The 20,240-nt window shown below is 40.6% G+C and overlaps 1 protein-coding gene across 1 annotated transcript in view; it reads right to left on the bottom strand.

Annotated features, from left to right (window-relative positions):
- Positions 1 to 368: 368 nt before the first annotated feature.
- Positions 369 to 20,240, bottom strand: part of OLFM4 (olfactomedin 4) — a 46,459-nt gene continuing 26,587 nt past the window's right edge. Inside the window, exons 4-7 of the mRNA XM_058800206.1 lie at positions 16,710 to 16,862; positions 10,478 to 10,690; positions 9,412 to 9,565; positions 369 to 1,810 (exon numbers count right to left, since the gene is read on the bottom strand). Of these exons, the coding sequence (XP_058656189.1) occupies positions 1,017 to 1,810; positions 9,412 to 9,565; positions 10,478 to 10,690; positions 16,710 to 16,862 (1,314 nt within the window). The 3' untranslated portion in view covers positions 369 to 1,016. The remainder of the gene's footprint in view (positions 1,811 to 9,411; positions 9,566 to 10,477; positions 10,691 to 16,709; positions 16,863 to 20,240) is intronic.

The following is a 20,240-nucleotide window of genomic DNA, read 5'->3' as shown; positions in this document are numbered from 1 at the left end:
AAAAATGTTGAAAAGAGGCACATCAAATAACGTGTCTGTTATTCTATGGCAGTGCGTTATACACACCAAGCGCCACTCATGGCCAATAAAGTCAATGGGAGGATTTGCATAAACTTAGAAGAACATAAAGGAAAGGAAAACAGCGTTCTTTGCACTGCGCTGGCTGGGAAATAGAGTATATGGCTAGATTATAGTAAGACCATTTGTAGGGCCAGGTTTAGACACACAAAATTAATAAGGGAAGCAGAGTGAGACAGAAGAGAACATTGATGAAAACCATACTGCCAGTTTTGCCTCCACAAGCACTCCAATAAGGCAGCCTGGTAGTGCGGCAGCTTGGGAGTGTGAACTGCTTGGAGGCAGCCAGAGTTGGGGGTCCCACTGCATCAGGGCTATCGAGGGCAGGGAGCCCTGTCCCTTCCACAATGCCTTCCCTTCCTGCGGTAGCCCCTACACAGCAAAGGGCATTTTTACCCTCCCTCCTAAAGCCTTGAGCCAGATACCACTGCTTCCAACTAACAAATGGATTGCTGTCTTCCAACCAAGTCTACTTCCTAATCTATTTTAATCCTTGAATTAATTTCTCTGAGGCCTCATTTCACTCTGATGAAGATCAGTGGAAATTCATTCTGTTTCCGAGTGCCTTGCTTGTCTTACTCTGACAAATGCAAATCAGTGGGTAATTAGCTACTTGGTCACCAGATAGTCTGCACCCAGCTATTTCTGCAAACAAAAAGCACTGAATCTAACCCCCAGAAAATGGACAATTGAAAAGCACTGAGCACCAATAAACACCAAGAAAAACCTAAAAAACTCCATAATGCCAACTGCTGGCAGCAATATTAGTGGTCATAGTGGGAAATTCCTTTAAAGAGTATAAGTACCTGTAAGACACCCCCACATAAAGGTCACCAGACTAGATGAACTTTGAACTGACAGTAGCATTGTCTAAAGGTCCATTGGATCGCTCACACTGGCTGCTGCCAGTTTTGTCATATGCAAATGTCCCTGAGGTACTAAGGCTGAAAAGTCACATCGTATCTTACAAGGTAACTATCACTGTAAACATACAGTTTCTGATCTGTGGGGCTGTAATCAATACTCTGGATTGTATCTAACTTTTTATCCATGATGATACTCACTCTGTTTTCTCGGCCAGTACTTGTGTCATACATGTAGAAGATCTCCTCTTTCTTAGTGTTCAACGGCCTTGTGGCGTAAAGAACACCACATACTATGAAAGCATTGGAAACAGATGGCTTGTACTGTCTCGTCTGCCAAGTATTTAGCACATCAAGTGTGGTCTCATTGAGCTTGCTAATCACAATGTTGCCCACGTTATTTTCAGTTGAATATATTACCCATAACCCACTTTCATCCACGGCAAAATCTATGTCCTGCCATGCTACGCCTGCATAAGAGAAACGGTTACCAATAGCAGCATTTGGAAGCTCCTTCCTCAAAACCTCAGTGTTTGTGTTTATATTGTGCTTCACCATATATGTGGAACCATAACGATGATAGTACAAATAATTTTTATAAAGGGCAGCACCACTTCCTTCCCCATACGTTATTCTCCTTTCATACGTGTATTTAAACAGCAGCAAATCATCAAAGGAATTATAAATTCTAAAGTATTCTAAGTATCTACCATCGGTGTTCAATGGTGCAACCCAATAGACATCATTCTCTGGGTTAGAGGGATCATAATCTCTACCCCAGGAACCATATTTGTAGGAAAATCCTCTCCAGTTCAGCTTGGCAACATAAGGCTGGCTAACATTCATCGGTCCACGGTGAACACAGGTACCTGTAAGTAAAGAGAAAAAAACAAAAACAAACAGGTTTTCCAAATGTCGTTACTTGGGAAGAGGTTTTGCAGACCGTAGCCTCTAGACTGTGCTTAGAAGGGAATAGCTTTGTGATCAAGCACACCCATAAATGCACAGCTTTGCGTGTAAAAGGCTCCTTTTGGGCTAAGGTCAGCAACAGGATGGCACCCAGTGTTCCAAGTTGACTCAAAAACTCAGGAAAAAAAAATTGAGTCCATATTATGACACTTATTTTAAAAGGGAGGTGAGGGATTAATTCACAGAAAGTAGGTGCTCGCTGTGCTGTTCCATACAAGGGACAGATTTCTGTTTCTACCCATTTGAGGCAGGCCAACCTGATGCATTAGGAAATCCCCTGGAAAATACAATTTCAGAAGCATTTTAGGTTATTTTCTACCTCAGTGGAACTGAAAGCATGGGAGTTGAGGGGAAAAAAAGAATGAGGAGCATCTGATTTCTGTGTATTTCACTGTGAAGGGGAAGCAAGCAGCAGAAGCAGCAGTAATTCCAGAGTCACATTTCAGATTAGCATTCTGCTGTCAGAATCACAGCTTTACAACTGTGTGTCACAGCCACATGGTGCCTTCCACCTCAGGCCCTCAAAGAAATCTGCAGACATTAACAACCACAGCCCAGGAAATGCACACTGATGTTACTATGACTTTTCATGTGGGGCAACTCTAAAGAAAATATGACTTCAAGCTGAACCAGACACATATCAACTGCAAAACCATTTTCAGCATCATGGAAAAAATAATTTAAATACAAAAAAAACCAGTTTCCTTTTACTCATGCTGAATTAGTGACATTCCTGTTTCCTGATAAATTCTCAATATTATAAGTCACTTGTAGGGAAAAAACTCCACTCAGAAATGTCCCTGGGCTTCTGATGAGTGTGAAGCTGCCACTGGCAAAAACCAGCATGCACTTTTCCAAGTGTTAACATTAGCTTTTTGTATTACTGCCACAAAAGTGTCCCAGATTTATCTCTGTAAGGTTATCTTCACCTGAGTTACTGGAGACAGATATCAAGTGGCTGGCACCAGCTCACAAGCTTAGTGGTACTCCAATATGACCCAGTTCAACAGGATGTTCAAGCCACTAGACAGCCTTCCTTATTAAAGATGGAGTACTATATGAATAGACCCAAGTCTCACACGTAAGTTAGTGAATAAATTAATGGCCAGAAATTTTGGTGTTAATAATACGTCCCTCAAAACAGGAACTCTGTGCTCTGAGAGCTATGGTGGTGATGAAAGTCAAGACTAACTTTTGAGGTTTTAATACTTGGAGTGGGAACTACGTCATGATTTCTTGAAGCTTCTATGACAAGAATAGGTCATAAACTCAGTCATATGAAGGGATGTCTGGCATACAAATAACCTCTGTCTTAGCACAAAGAATAAAGAGTAATAACAGAGAAAGATTTTTTCCTTTTGCCCTCAAAGCTGACCATCCTTAAGCATGGCCAGACAATAGTTATGGAGATGAATTGGAAACTCCTGAAACCACTGACAGGAAAAGTCTAGGAAACATTTTGTTCTCAAAGGCTTTGCAGTCTACCTCACAGAAAGAAGAAAAATTAGAGGCAGACCAATCTGAAGTATTCTACTTGGAATAAGACTGGGAAACAAGATAATTAGTGAAAGAAATGCACAGTTACAAAAGCAGAGAAATTTTTTCTAATCTGCTTTGCGGAGGAGAAAGGTGCTCTGCCTGTGGGACTAGAAAACCTGAGTCCTGAATGTTAGTAGTGTCCAAGCACTGACATTTGTGCCAATGTGTAAAGGTGGTTTGGGCAGTGAAGCTCTGCGTGCCTCCCCCTTGCTCAAAATGTATTATTTCTCTGCTTCTGCTTCATACCACCTTCACTCCTCACAGTTTTGCACTGTCTTATGCTAGTGACTGTGACCTGAGGGACATGTGATTCACCTGCAGCCTTCTCAACATATGTGAGGAAGGCAGGGAGCAGTTTTATATTAAATATAAATCACTGTAATGAGATAAGTCCCTATGTCCCCAGGCCATGTTGGCAACTTCCTTGGGGGCAGTACTGCCCATGGGAGTAGCTCCTCATCACTGAGTCTCCATCTCATCTCTGATGGCAGAGAAGGTGGCACAAATTGTAAACACTCCCATCTCCTCCCCCAGATACTTGTGTCCTGGGTTTCTTGCAGCTGAAACATGGCATGACCCTGGTTGAATGCTGCTTTCCTTCATGCCACCAAGAATCCATTCGAATCAGCATTCCTGGCTTGGAGCAGATGAGCATTTAAGCATGCACTTAAGTGCTTTACAAAGGACGAGGCCCTGGAGCAGAAACCTCATTTCCAAATATAGCACACAAGGCAGGCACTGCTGGATGGCTGGCCAGGCTGGATCTCTGGAAATGGCACGTAGCACGTCTAGTAGCATGGCCTCAGCACTTGGCACAGCTACCAGCATTTGGAGGTGCTTGCACCTCAGCTCATGCAAGGGAAGAAAGCTAAGGCAGCCAGTGCAAAATGGCTTGCAGCCTGCCAACTTCATAAATCAATTTGAACTGGTTTTTTCTCATATCTCTAATATGTATTGTTACCTCTGGCATGAGGACTTCTTTAAAGCTGGCAACATATTGAATATATTACTGTGCTTAAATCACAATAAACTTATCTCAGAATTAAATGGTTATTAAATGTTCTAAAACTTTTCATTTGTTTAAAAAAATGAAGCACCAAAGCTTGCAGGTAGTGAAGCACTGCTAAGCTCATCTATATGCGACCTCGAATAATTTTTCATGTCATTAAGCAGAACACAATTCCAGATTTATTTCAATAATTTATACATTGTTTCATAAATAAAAAACAAACGTGTGTTCAGCAGAGAGACCTTTTTTTACAAAAGAAATAATAAATTATTATTTCTTCTTCCTAAAGAGATCTCTCTGCTGAACACTTGTTTGGTTTTTATTTATGAAACAATGAATTATTAAAATAAAGTTAGAAGTGTGTTCCGTTTTAATGACATCAAAAATTGTCTGAGGTTTCTATAGAGTGTGTGCTTGATTTTTATTTCCTTGAAAATTCTCCCATAATTATTATTTTTTTTAACAAAAATCCTCTGTGGTAGTTGGGGGTGATCTGTCTTTCACACAGGTTCAGAAGGATTCATTGTTGTTTATTTAATCTAAACTTGCCTCCCTGTCTAGATCTTGTGGGAAAAAAATGCACAAAGGAAACAAAGTGTCATGTAATTTTGTAAATATTAGAAGGTACTTGAAATAAATCCATATGCATTATTCAAACTTCCAAGTTTTTAACTCCTTTCTCCATTGTTTTGGACCACAGATAAATGACGTCCTGGTATTTCTGCCTTCCTTTGTCTCGTGCTTATGTAGCAAACAGAGAAAAGAAGGACTAGCACAGGTACATACACACATGCTGTCCCCACAAAAAGAACCAGTATCTCAGCTCAATTATATACCAATCCTTCTGATTCATCAGAAAAGAGCTGACACAGAGTTGTCAGGACTGCAGGGAGCCTGACTTGCTTGGCCAACAGGCTGCAGACTGAGCCTGAGGCACACGCTGCTGGGTCTCGCTTTGCCCACTTCACTGGGAAGCACTGGCAGAGCACATCAGCTTCTTAGTCCAACAATGCAAGAAAACACTCCAGCAGCCTCCTCCCACCAGGCAGCTGCGTCTGATTGCAGCAGAGAAGGGACCACCCTTGGCCTGTGCAGACAAAGGTCACAGGACAAGGTGGGACCCACATTGGAAGGAACTCCCATGAGGGGCACAGACACCAGAAGCAGGCTGGTGCTACATTCTCACACAGGCTCCCAAGCACCAGATGTGCACCCTCCCCCCATCAGATCAACCACTGCATCCAGATGTGGGAGCTGTTTCCTACCTTTACTAGGGCTTGAGATACCAAAGACTGAGCTCTAAAGGAAAGGCTCATCCTGGCTCCTACTGTCTCACTGACACAGAAAGACACACAAAGACGCTCCAGTCTTCCTCCAGTGTCATGGGGGACAGAGGCAGGCTTGCAGCTGCACAAAAGACCTGTGTGGGCAACATCTAATAGGGGATGGGGTTGAGGGAGGGCATCAACTCCCTCCAATGCCAATGGATAAATGCATGTGTCTCCAGGGGTAGTTCAGGGAGTTCTGGGGAGGACAACCGGACAGCTCTTTTCAGGTGCCCCTAGGCATATCTCTCTCTTTGTGTATGGATGCATTCACTTCAAAACACAACCCAAATATTCAAAAAAACACAGACAGCTTAGGTCCATAAGAGGTAAAACATAAGCTAAGAGTGAAACCACTGTAAGACTCCAAAAAGATTGCCAAAGTTTCAGCATTAGGCTACTCCAGGTACTCCTCTTGCTGAGACCTACTCACCAGTAGCTTGAAACCCTAATTTCTGAGTGTATAAAATACAGGAATAAAAAAAACAATTATTTTCTTTTCTTTCCATTTTGCCTTTGAATTTCACCTGACTCACTTCTCCCTGCTTCCTCTCTCAGATCATTTCAGCGAGGTGCAACACAGCATCTGCTGAAGAGTCCTCAAAAGACCATCCTGGGGTCTTTTCTGTCTATACCTACCCAATGCTGCCACATGAGATCAGCCCAAAGGGAAACTAATGGATAAATATTTCTTCCCACTGGAGTGGTGAGGAGAGCGATGCCATGAACCACTGCGGACAGAAAAGCCAGTGACACTTATGGAGATGACTACCTAGATATCAGACACTCAGACACACACCTCTTCAGTCAGGGTAAGGCAAATGGAAACCAGTGATTTCTTTCTGCTATGTTATTTGAGAACAGGCCTGCTCACTCAAAGAAATACAGCAGCAAAAGCCTTGGGGGACAGAGTCAGAGGGGCTGCATACTACAGCAGTGTGAATCAAGAAGCTTTAATTAAACTTGCATTTAGACTCATGATCTTAGACAGCTTAGGGATTAGCCAAGCTCTCTCTAGTTCATGCTGCCTACCCAAAATATGCAGGAGAGAGGATGAAGGGGGGAAGAAAAAGCAATCTGAAAACAGGACAAAGAGTGAGTTTAATACAAACATAATAAATATAACATGAACTAAAATCAGAGCAAGGCCAAGAGGTTTGGCAGGAATTCAAGACATTCAAGCTTGCAGAGAAAACATACTGAAATTGTATTCAAACACACAAATGGGTGCTAGAAAGCTCCAGAGGCTTAGCTGTGAGAGTCTATGTAGCACCTCCAAAATGACCAGGAGATGCAGCTTTCTCACATACTTACTCCATCTTCCCAAGAAAAAATATCTTACTGCTTTTAAGTGTTTTCAGGTACAGTCTGCAGGACATGTAGCTGCTCTACAAAGTCCTCTGCACAGATGATAACTGCACCCCATGAGTCACACAAAGTCACAATATGCTAGTCCTCTGTGAATTAGCAGGGATCTGAGCACAACACCTAGGTTCATCTCCCAGCATGAAGAAAACTTGCCAGCATACAACAGTTTCTCTGCCAGTTCTTTCTGCCATCCTCAGAGACCACACTCACCCTAAAGGAGGCCATGTGCTAACACACCCACACACATCCTCCAACCCCTCCCAGGTTCCTACCTCTGGACAGAAAAACTCTCAGATGACACCAAAGGTTGTCCTCAGCTGATGTCAGTGCTGGTAACTCTCTGGAAGTTGTTACACCAAGTAGGGTTTTTACCTCCTTCAATCTTTTCTGCTACAGAGCAGTGTTGCCTTATGCAAAGGTGCCTGAGCTGTCTGACCAGTCCAGAATGAGGCAATGCTGAAGCAATACCATGTTGGGACCAGATAAAATCTACTCATCTCCCTGCTGTGCCCTGAGAAATAATGCTGAATAAGTCTATTTCAGTCACAATTCCATGCAGTTCCATTTACGCACCCCAGAGCTACCATCCTGCTCTAGACCATGACTTGCCTTTCCCTGCATGGAGCTGCTCTCCAAGCAGTTTCCCCTTTCCTACACAGTGAAAGCTGCTATGCCCCACAGACACAACGACCACCCAGGTGATAAAATCAGCCCTCTCCTCCATCACTCAAGGAAGGAAAAAGTATTCTTGTTCTGGAGCTCAGGACTTTCTCACCAAAACAAAAGCTTGCTGTAGGCTTGAAGAGAAAGAGATTGTTTCTTTCCACACACCATCACCCTCAATAAATCAGTGAGATGCCCTTCAAGTACTTCTAAAACATTGTGCAGTTTTTTCATTGAAATATTTCAAGCCCTTCCTTAAGGAGCAGAGAAAGGCCTTGAGTTTGTTTTTTTTTACTGCAGGTTTTTGTTATGGATTCCTCTCCTGTCTGATTCTCAGACAAGGTGTTACTCATGCATTCTGTCAGAGAAACACAGCAACTGCTTGCATCGCCATGAAGCCCTAAGGAGGGACTGCTCACCCCAAGGGAAGCTTGTCTTTCTTCCTCTCACCTTTCAAATGAGATGTTTGAATTAGCTGACCTCAAGGTGATGAGAGCTAAATGCTGGTAGGGCAAATCTGTGCTCCTTGAAAGCAGGACACAGCTCCTCCTTTGCTATAGGCTCCTCCTTTGCTGATTGTTAACCAGCTTATGGGGAAAAGCAATAATCTTCCCCTGGGTATTGTACACAACACAGCACTTTTGCTCTTACAGTACTCTGGCTAAAGGATGCCCCTGTGTATAAAACACTCAAGGGACCAACCCGGTTTTACAAATCCTCCTGTCTGTTAGCAATTGGGATTCTTGACCTGGCATATCCAATCTAGTGCTCCCTAAATGTTTTGCTCCAGTGTGTCATATCTGACTCTCAAAATCTCTCAGACTATGGTTCACTCACAGTGTGATTTTTCAAACTGAACACAATGCCCAGACAAAAGTTCTTTCAGTTATAAACTAATTACCACACACCCTGTAACTCAACACCATTATATGAACTGCTCTCTGAAAGCCATTGATCCAGGCCCCAGAATAAAACCTTTCCTAGTTAAGAAAACTGTAAATTCTTAGTTCCATTGAACTCAGTAATACAGATCCTCCTTATCTTCCTGAGATCAGAGTTTTCCCCCAGGTCCCTTGACCACCTGTTTTAGAAGGATCTTTTGATTGTCAAGCAAAAGTAATCTCATGCAAAGCTCTCCTCTGGAGCTTACACATCTACAGCTTTAATACATCAACAGTTGCTCATACATTTTCCAAGCAGCATTAGAGCAATATTGCCATGAACACAGGTCACTTTCATAGGAACTACTGAAATCAAAGCTAATTAGTAAAAAGATGACATTCGCCACAGGTAATTGTTCTGAAAATAAAAAAAAAGGCAAGAGGGATAGAATAGAGATTCGCTTTTCAAACTATAGGTAAGAAGACTGAAACTCCTTCTAGCTGGAAACAGCTACTGTGTTTGTAAGAATTTGAGTCCTGCCTTCATTTTCCTTTTGTACCATTCATGAAACATTAGGAGCTGTCAGCTCAATTTTTCAAGAGCTAAGGAGTATCCTTACAATTGTATTTAATATTAACAAAGGGAAGTCTCTGCATTTACAGTTCTAACCATGTATTATATTACCTCTTATGTGTTCCCCAACAGAAATGCTTACCTGGTGGGAAATAAGGAGGTGGTGTAGCTCTGGTTGCGTTCTCTTCACACTCTTTCAACCGATTCTGCAGGGACACAATTTGTCGACGAATTGCAAGGACATTGTTTTTGTCCAGTGACTCTAGTTCATTTACCAGTATAGTCAGATTGGTGATCTAGAGGGGAAAAAAGACAGCAAGTTTAATGCCAGTGTTATTTTACAGATATTTGCAGGCAGCGCTGACCACAGAAGACGCTACAGAAAATGGTTCTAAGAAATAGGCCTCATGCTCGTAGCCTCAGCTTGACATTTCCAGCAGAGCACATAGCCACAAGGATAAGCTTTAAGACTAAGTTGTGTAACAGTGTGCAAAAATAGTGTTATTTTAGTCATAGTGTAAAACTATGCAGTGAGTCTTGGGGCGCATAGCTGTTAAACATAAAAAGTACTTATTCCAGCCTTACAAAGGTATCTGCAAATTTTATTTGCAAGGATAAATAGTTTTCTTAATCACCTGCTTGATGATATAGAGGACATTGGAGCAAATGAGATTTCACTTTCCATCTTAAGTAATCATTCTCTCTAGGTGAGTGATTAACTACAGTTTTGAAAATGTGATTTATAGTCTGCTAGGAAGGTGATAGTCTTTCCCACTTCTTGATTTCTTATTGATTGAGCCACTGCCTTAGCAACCAGAAGCTAATTTTTTAATTATCTAAATTAAAGTGCAGAGGGTTTCAAGCATGGGGGTCTGAAAATTAATATTTATTATAATAATTTAATCAGCTTGTGCGTTTAACACTATGCAAAACTTTTAATTTTCAGGCAGATATTTGGCAAAACCAGAATGGACTCCATTTGCTTTGGGATTGCTTTACTTTTCTGTGCTCTATACCAAGGAATAAGATGTTAATATATTTAAGGTCAAGTTTTCTTTTAATTTATGCTGATGAAATGCTAAAATAATTCCACTAGCTGCAGTAGAGACAGACTGCATTTCTGAGTGGAGACTCAACTAAACACTAAAGAGAGAATGGACTATCTGTGTACTTCAACCCTCTGTGGCTAATCAAAACCTTGGCAATACCTCCAAATATATTTGCTCAACGATGGCATTGCTTCCAACAAGGCTGGGCTTCAGCTGAGTGACCAGCCTCTCCAGGTCATTGATTTCCACTTTCAGTAACTGGAAGTCCAGCTCCGTGTAAGATACACTGCCCGTCTCCACTTGCTGCACTCTGATGGTTAAATTGAGGATTTGCTGCTGATACAGTTCAATTCTTTTTGAGTACTCCCTAACCTGAAAGAAAGAAAAAAAAAGAGATACATATTCAGGTTAGCAAACAAGACAAGGCTGGCTGACACCCTTATTGTATTTCTGAGAAATAGATATATAAAATAGATATATTTCTGAGTACCCTATGCATATCTTCCACATACTTGTCATATATATTATTCACATAAACTGCATAAATGTAATTCTCATCACATCCATTAAAAAATATAAAATTTAACCCACATTTATTGTCAGCAGACTCAAAAAATCCCCTCAGAAATGCCTGGGGATAACTGAAGGCAGAATTTTACTCACAGTCTTCCATTTTTTTAATTCATTGCCAATATTGTCTCTGTGAGCTAATTTTATCCTCAGTATGCCAAGAACTTACATTGGTGAAAATTTTATTAGGAAATCCACAGTGTATTATCTCTCAAAAGCAACCAGAGAAGGCTGCAAAATGCAATAAAGCATCCCCAAGTTTTTCAACTTCATTTCCTATTAACTCTGAATCCAAATAGGACTTTACCCTGTGTACATTTGAATTGTGTCAAACATTGGCAGAACTGATTTGATGCTTTTCTTTGGGCAAGGAGGAAACATTTAAACACAGTGTTAAAAATCAAATCTGGTTTAAATGAAAGTGTTAAATTTATGGCAGGCGTTAGCTGGAGTAATTTATATAGCAGCCTTTTCAGTCTTTGAAGCATTAAATAGTTGTCCAGATAAATATATTTTCACACATATATCTGCTGAGATAAAGGTCACAGCACAAGTATTGTGAAGCAGAATGTTAAGAATATTATATGGATTTGGGACTTCCCTTAGAAATGTTAGCTCCTTGAAATTTAATGCTTTGGTAAAGGCACATAATTTCTCTCCCATATGCTTCATATATCATTATATCACAAAGATAAGTAGGAATAAATGTAAATAGCTTGTTGCACTAGTAACTTCATATTTATACCCTCAGATGGTATTTGTGCCTCTATCTACAGCACTGTAATTTCCATTACTATTATTTCTTCAGCTGAAAGACTTACCCTACATCTTTGCATGCATTCTTGCGTTATCTTAACATTAAAATAAAGTCAACACTTCTTTCCCATTGTCTGAAATCCTGCCATGGTGTGAAGACAACAGACTCCCTGTTTTTCTGCTCTGTCAGTAGCCCTTGAGACATGGACCCAGGAAAAAACCCACATTTCTCAAATAATTCCTTTCAATCCTGCTTGAATCCCTTGGGTACCAAAGAGGAGGTATGGGAGCTCATGGCATGGAAATGTATAAGTTATATAGTGATGGGGGTTAAGGAGGAGAAGCATAAGAGTAAATCCTCTGTTCAGAAGTATAATTATCAATAATGGCACAACTACACCATAAATCTTAAGCCACTACAAAAACCCTGCATGGACATACATAGTATACACCAAAACCAGGATGCTCAGTTCCATGTATTTAAATCTGAGTTTGAAACAGACCTTCTGTTCTAAATGCATGCAGCCAGGCTTCAAGCTGCTCAAAACTGTCGAGTTTCCACAAGCTGTAGCAGAAGCACCCTGGCTCACAGCACTGGATGCTCTACATCTCCCAGATCAAGCCAGGATAACTTCAAATCATTGATTTAGGAATCAAAAGTTATATAATTCAAGTTACACAATTAAGAATCAAAAAATAACAGCTTGAAAGAGCTAGACCTAGTTCCTTGTTACTGGCTAGCAACAGTGATAGCTGGGATCCCTTGCCATAGCTGCCACCATCATCTGGTAGGGAATAGCAAGAAGAACCAATCCTTTTGGAAAAGTCAGTAGTTCTTGGACCTCACACTTTCAATGATCACAAAAATGAATTTGGTGTTGAAAGGATCACAAAAATGAGTTTGGTGTTGAAAGACAACCTGTAAAAAATCATTTGGAAAAATTATTCAAAGGTGAATGTTTAAACTGTGGGTCTAGGGTTTGTTCAACAACAAAAACAACAACAAATGTTAGGATATTATTCCAGCCTGAGAAGTATGAAGCAAGTCCATTTTTGAGCAAAATTGCATTGCTGTGTGAAGCTATGTCTATCACAGAGGTATCTGGAAATCTGTCCAGGTATTAATAACCTTTCTCACAATAATACTGGAAATAATTAATGAACTTTCTCACAGTAATACTGGTAATAATAATGCAATACAGACCAAATCTACAAACCACTGAAACAGGCTGCTAGAATTAATGATGGCTACTCATTAGTGAGCAACCTGTGAATTTGAAATTTTCTCCAGAGTTTTCAGAGCCTGGACAAAATGCTGAGGGCTGGAACAAGGCATACATAGTTATTTCAGCCCTGACTGCAGAATGCAGACCTCAAGTTCTCCTCCCATATTAGAGGATTTTCACTCAGTCAACCATCTAGGTCATTTAAGGACACGTCAACAGCATCCAGCAGAGTATAGCTGAGCCTGAACCAGCACCATCGCTCTGCAGTGCTCTGCACAGCCACACCAGCGTCACAGAGAGCTTAAGCTAATAGCTCCCCTGGCAAATTATAGGACAAATAAAATTTTCTCAGCAGTGCTGCACTAACAGGTCTACACTGCTTTTGCAGATAAATCCAGTACATATGTTAAACACTGCAATGCTCTGTGTGGAGATTCCTGCCTGCTCAGATCTGGTTTAGGAGTTTCTGCGGGTTAGAAATATCAGTTGAAAAAAGAACACAATATTGCTCTGTTGATTGGCAGGCAGATAGATTTAAGCAGCTTGTAATCCCTGCTCTTCTACTGCACCTACCTGCTAGAGACTGCCTGTAGTCTCTTGACAGGCTGGCACAGAATTTCTGTGCATATCCTATTTTTAGGGATACAGATCAATAACTAGTAGTGATTGCTGCTGCATTTGTCATAAAAGCCTCAAGTAGGGTACGATGAGTGCATAGGGCCTGGATTAGCCCCTTATGGGAAGAAAATTGAACCATGTGAGGAACATGTAAGGGGGAAAATCCTCAGTTTCAGTTTTTCCTCATTCCAAGCATTGTCACCTTCGTTTAATGAAAAGGGCAGGAAAAATCTGCAATGCTCATTTAGTGTGTCATTTACCTGCAACTGGTATTTATCAAAACAGGTTTTGCAGCATGCAAGCAGACACTTCCCCAGCACACATTTGGAGAGTACAGAAGGGGGAACAAAGGTGGAAGATGAAGATGTAAAAGAAAAAATGTGAGAGGAATGAGGGGAAATAAGAAAGAAATTACAAACCCAGCAACTTTCTAAAATCATTCAGCCCAGGACACTGGCTTAGAGCAGGTTTGACCTCTACAGATCCATAAGGAGCAAGGCTGGCAGTCTGCCTTCTGAGATGGAGAAGAATTCCATTGCAGGTCCTGTTTTGAAAAGCAGGGGGTTTTGCCCCTGTTTCTGTTAAGTCAGAATGTTGTGGCCATTGTGAGCCATGTTCTGAGGCACATTCTCTCCTTGTGATCGTGTACTGACCCACCCCTGTTACAGAATTGTCCTCTCCCCCTTCCTATTGAGAGGAACAGCCAATTCCCACTTTGCTTTAAAAGGTTAATTTTCTTCTGTAATCATAATTATGCTGGCAAAGGTTGATGTGACAGAGGAAAAATTAGCCTGGTATTTTCAGCCTACAGTTTGTACTCACTTGGCACATGAGAGCATCTCTTTATCTGCAAGCTTCCTTGCCTGCTGATTCTATAAAAGGACCCCCTTGCTTTTTGAATTAGCCAACAATCAGGCAAAAGGTTAATGATTCAATCAGGTTGTTTATCTGGGACTTTTATCACATGGAAAGCATCCTTAAAAGGGTCCAATCCTGCAGCTCCAATCCAGGAAAAGTTCCCATGAGTTTCAGAGGGCGTTTTAGCAGAGCAACAAAAGCATGGATTCTCAGAGCCAAAAAAGGAAGGATTCAGTAGAAAGTCCCACTTCTATGGTGAGCTGGGTTATGTCTGAATGCAATTCCTTAGGAATTTGCTCAGGATCATTTCTAATAATGATCAATATTGAAAGTTTGGGTTTCCTCCATTTCATTATTTCCTGGTCTCTATGAGTATAATCATGACTGAATTAAGATACAGGATTGCATAAGAAGCATTTTTATACCATTTGAAAGGTAAAGAATTTTTGAGCATGGAGATTTATGCATGACGGGATCTCAGAATACTTAAGTTCAGATATCAATAAGGCAATGCTCAAAAACTCTCTTCTTTCTATAAAAGAATAGAACATTATAACTGAGAAATCTTACACACATCAATTTACACCAAAATTCACTTTCTGACCTAAAGTGTCTCTGTGCCCATATTACACCAAAGTATATGTCACACTTCAACTAGATGCATTGTAACACTGCTTGGCTGATTGGTCTCGACAGGATGAAATTCAGTGAAGCCTGAGCTAGGTCAGGAATTTTCACTGTCTGCAGCAAGAATTGCAAGTCAAGGTCAGTGTCTACACTGCGGTACACTGCTGGGCATGGAAGGGTGACAACAGCCACAGCAGCTGACACCAGCTGGCAACCTAGACATTAAAGTCTAGGGTGGGGCTGAGTGCTTGCCCTGAATTTAGAGATGAGTTCCAGGTACAAATCTGGACACCTTATTTTAGGTATCTATAGCAGTAACTTGTGTTTTTATATGAGCAAGATGTCTGAATTCATTGGAGAGCTGAGGTTGTTCACACAGAGAAGTCAAGCAGCACTTGAGGTGCTCTCATATCTGCCTGGCACTAGCCTAAAGGGAACATGCACCATTCTGAGTAAAATACCAGTAAGAGATGGGTTACAACAGCACAAGAGACTGGGAAAGGTGGTACACAACCACCTCAAAGAATCATGCCAATGATTCTTTAGCTAGGAATCATGTCCCTCATCCTATTCCCCAGCACAATTACTTTCAAATGCTTGCACTGACCACAGTGAGAACAGTATGGGAGCCTGAAATCTCAGGGGTTTTCATGGCTCATTAACCCTGAGCTGCACTTCCATGCTTCAAGGGATCAGGTAACTCCTGCGCTTGGAGGCAGCAGGACTTATGTCAGTTTGCCCTTCATATGCCTGCTGGCAGCTGAATGTGTTTCACTGTTAGCTCCAGCTCTTTCAAAACAAGCTATTTGAACTGAAAGATCTTACCACAGAATCCTATGCCTGTTGTTGTGGGTTTTATGCACAACTTCTTATCTGTTCTTGATTATGCCAGAGAAGGGTTATGAATATTTATGATTAGAATTTATAATTTAATGCTTTGCCTTTTCTGCTGATTAATTCAAGGACACTTCGTTTCTTAAGATGCTTGGTTTCCAAAGAAAACACTTTCTGCTGGACACCCAATCTGAATCCTGAATATTCATCTACCATAAAAAGTCAAAAGCAGACTCCTGTCTTCACAGGCAGCTTCACCCAGTGCACTTCAGCATGTGTAGGTTTGCCCGAGTTCCTCAAAAAATGGATCTCAATTCATGCAGCAAGCAACCAAAGCAGTGTTTGTCTTCAACAGAAATGCATAATTCAGCAGCCTCACTGCCACAGCATCAGATGTTGAAAAGAATGATTTTTTTAAATTTTTTTATTTTTCCCTATGAGAGAAGAAGCAGTGAAGGGGCAATTATTCACCTACTTCTTCACTCTGGACTGTGATGACCTTTCTCCTCTTTCCCTTCACTGCCTTCTCACAATCTGGCTGGCTTGATACAAATAATAACACATGAAAGAGCAGGAGGCTTGGCTTCCTATAGCATCGTGTAGCAATCACAAACTAATAGAACTGAGCCAAAAGAGGAAAACATAACCATTCTTCCAAAACATACCATATGCCTCTAGCTGAAAAGGCCTAGAAAAGAGACCTGAGAATATTCAAATGTATGACATGTTACAATGTCAAAGATTAGAGATTTAGTCACCTTTCTCCTTCTTCTTACGGAGCTCTCTTTCCCACTCTTTTAAAGACACACCACAGAAAAATGCTCACTGCTGTATTTTTTGTGTAGGCAGCCATTCTTAAGAAAAGATGCAAATGTTATTTTTAAGACAAAAGAACACCTTACTTTAGAAAGCTCTGCCTCAAACTTCTCTGAGAGCGTTGTGGCTATAATTTCCAGTTGCTCAGCCTTCTGCACTGGAAAGGTGGTATCTGGCAAGTACACAGAGCACTGACAAGTTCCCTCATCATTCACAGAGCCGGACACGTTGGCAAAGAGCTGCAAAAACAAAAACAAATCGGTAAGAAAAAATGTGTTAATATTCTTCTCTAGAATCAGTACATATTAATGTCTAGCAATAATATGAGTTGTGTCAATCATGAGATCAACAATTTCTTTATTAGTCATCTTTCACCTTTTTCTTCCAAGGAACTCAAAATATCCAGCAATTTTTATTACTCATCCTTACAAATCTCTCTAAAAATAGTTAAATATTGCTTTAAAGATTTTACCATTGGAAAAATGGAGACACATAATAGTCCTTACTTTCCCAATCTTATGAACAATGTTCCTAAGATAATGAAATAACTTTTCCAGCATATAGAAAAGCAGGCAACAGCAGGAAAATAATAATGTAGTAAGTTAGGTCATACAGCTACTATTCTGTTCATATAAATTGGACAAATCATTTAGTCATTTACATCCATAGAGAAGAAAGCACTGAAATAGAACTAGTAACCGGGAATGTTAAAAAAAAAAATCATTCATTTGAAGATTTGCAGCCAGTCACAGCAAACAGACACATGCATTTAATTATACACCACTGAAAGGTGATGAATTAAATATGCAGGTTTGGCCTAGGGTAGAGATTTTTATTTTTCTACAAAATATTGCTCATAACACCCACACATCACAGCTCGCCCATCCATCCTCGTGGATAGTTGGCAAAGCTCCTGCCCATGAATTGCCTTGTCCCAGTTGTCTGCATGCTCACAGCATCATCACCAAGCAATGTGCATGAGGGACAGAAAGGTCAGGGCTGGCACCTCCTGATCTTGCCATAATTTACAGCCAAGACACACTGTAGTCTATAAACACCAGGCTGAATACTGAGTGTGCTCAGAACAGTTCTTTTTGTTTGTACACAAAATGTTTCCAATTCATAAACCTATCACAAATTTATTAATAAAGATATTTGATGTTACTTTAAAATATTCTGGCACACACTTCAATGCAGCTGCATATTTTAAAGCTACAGACTTGCTCTTTAAAAACACTTCTTTTTATAATCTCTTCTGCCTTGCAGAAATCCCAGCGTTATTCATGTGTTTTCTCTTTTTCTTTCCCTCTTAAAAATAAAAAAGCAAACAACAAAACGATGTCCTGAGAGCTAACATTTCAACACTTCTTCCCTTGCTTTTTCACAGTTGCTTTCAACTAATGCTTTCACTGAAAAACCAGCCCAGAACACACACTGATGACCAGCACCAAAGTTGTCTTGATCTGTGAGCCCAAAAAGAGACGAGCAGCAAGCAGGAATGCTCCCAGTTCACACTTCTGGCAACCTCTTTGCTGCAGCTACACAGCATGCATCTCATTTTGAAAGAAAGCATAGAAAGACATTTTATCTGTGTTATTCAAGCACCATGGGTCTTAAAACTTCACTCAGACTGCTGAAGACATTTAACATGAAAAGAAGCAGAGAAGTATCTCATGGCATTCCAGAATGTCCCAGCACATAACTTGCATTGATTTCTCTGCCGGCAGGTTAACAAAGCACTTCTGAAAATCCCACTGAGAACACATTATGTCTAAGTTTCCACATATTTTTGAAGATATGGCTACCAGTATGTAAATTACTATGAAAAATTAGTTCCTATGTCACTTAGTCCTCAGTGATTCCTCAGTGCCTTGGCATGGTTGGGATGGCAGGCAGGTTGCTCAGCAATAAAAAAGGAACAGATAGGAAAGACCAAAAGAAGAAATAAATGTGCTTAGTGACTATATGGGAGCTTCTTCAAGACTGTTGCATATTAGCATGCTAATTTTTGTGTGGAAGGTATTGTGTAACACAAATATGAGTACATGTCTACAAGAGAGAGTATGCTATACATTATGTAGAAATAGTGTGTGGTGTACCTTTGTATGCATTATACACCCTGCTGTAAACTACAGTCTCAACTGTATTATACCAATCAGTTTTCTAGACTTAGCCTGCCTATTTCACGATCTAAAAAAATCATTCATAAATGTATTCAGATATATCCAAAAAACCCCTTGAACTCGTGCTTTTAACCTCCCTGTGAAAAACAATCATTATATTTTAACATTTGAGTTAGGAGGGAGCTTTGAGTTGAAGGCAGAGCTTCACTGCAGTAAGTGCCACTTATATTGAAGCCAACAGTTTCCCCAAAAAACTGCTTCCCTTCTTCCACTGACATTACAAACATTAGGATCATGATGTTGACATGACCAAGAATCATTGTTTAGTTAAAAGCCCCTTGGGTCAATAAGTGCTTCAATCAAAATATAATACCAGCCAAATGACAAGCATGTAACAAAAATTTCTTTCGTCATCCTGTAGAAAAATACATGAGATAGACTGCTACTTTTGATGGAGTTGTACGGTTTTTAAAGTTTAATAATTTATACAGAACGCTCAAAAGAGAGCAAACTGTCCTAGCCTACAGCAAGGACTTGACAGCAACATTTCACTCTGCAAAATTGTTACATATACGCATTTGAAGCAATGAGAAATGCTCCTTCTCCACATCCCTTCAAATTCAGAAAGGGAGTAGGAGCAAGCAGTTACTCAGTATTCTGAAAATCAGGAAATCTGTAACTGTAGCCTAGTGATATGTGCAGCTCTAAATCAGCTATTTGCTCATCCCAAGACAAAGAACGGGATCCACAGAAAGAACGTAGCAGGGCCACAGCAGGGACAGAAGCCACTTCAGCTGGGCAAGGAAATGGATAAAGTTTGGTTCCTGCTAACCAGACTCGGAAAGAGAGCCCTGACTCCATTTAAAACTTTTTAAGTGCTCTACTGGAGCCAGAGACTCAACTCTGTCTCAAAAGACGTCCCTCCACGCACCCCAAATGCCCCACTGGGCTTGCCTGGACATAAAAAGATCTGCTGTGAAGCTGAATGTATGCTTTAGACAAACTCTCCTTTTGACAACAATCTGCAGGACCATAGAGAGCAATTGTGACCCACTGAATCTGCTCCACAGTGAACATGTTAATGAACTGTCACTGACAGAATGAGAGAAAGAAACTGAATTCTGAAATCTGCAGACCATGAACTTAAGCACTGTACCAGAAGGCACAGAAATAAGATTCAGGTCCCTCTATCATCAAATAGCTAATAATATTTTAACTAGGTAAAACAGGGAGAATCAAGATTTTCTCACTCCCAGCAACCACAAGTGGGCACCCCTCAGAAGATACTTTCAAGGTTCTGTTCTGGTTTATGAGAGAAGACTTCCTTGGGGAGACTGTAATCACCAAACTGTTTGCCATATTGGCATTAAATCCCCAGGGCCCCATCTGTTTCAGGTCTGTGGTTCACTTCAGTAGTTACAAGGTTAATGCCAAAGTTTTGGATCTGACTTAAGGCATTGAATGACATGGTAACAGCAGTGATAATTTTGGAGA

Source organism: Ammospiza caudacuta, chromosome 2 (assembly GCF_027887145.1).
Source record: "Ammospiza caudacuta isolate bAmmCau1 chromosome 2, bAmmCau1.pri, whole genome shotgun sequence".
Taxonomy (NCBI): domain Eukaryota; kingdom Metazoa; phylum Chordata; class Aves; order Passeriformes; family Passerellidae; genus Ammospiza; species Ammospiza caudacuta.
Note: the sequence above shows the minus strand (reverse complement) of the source record. Positions and strands in the feature narration are given on the sequence as shown.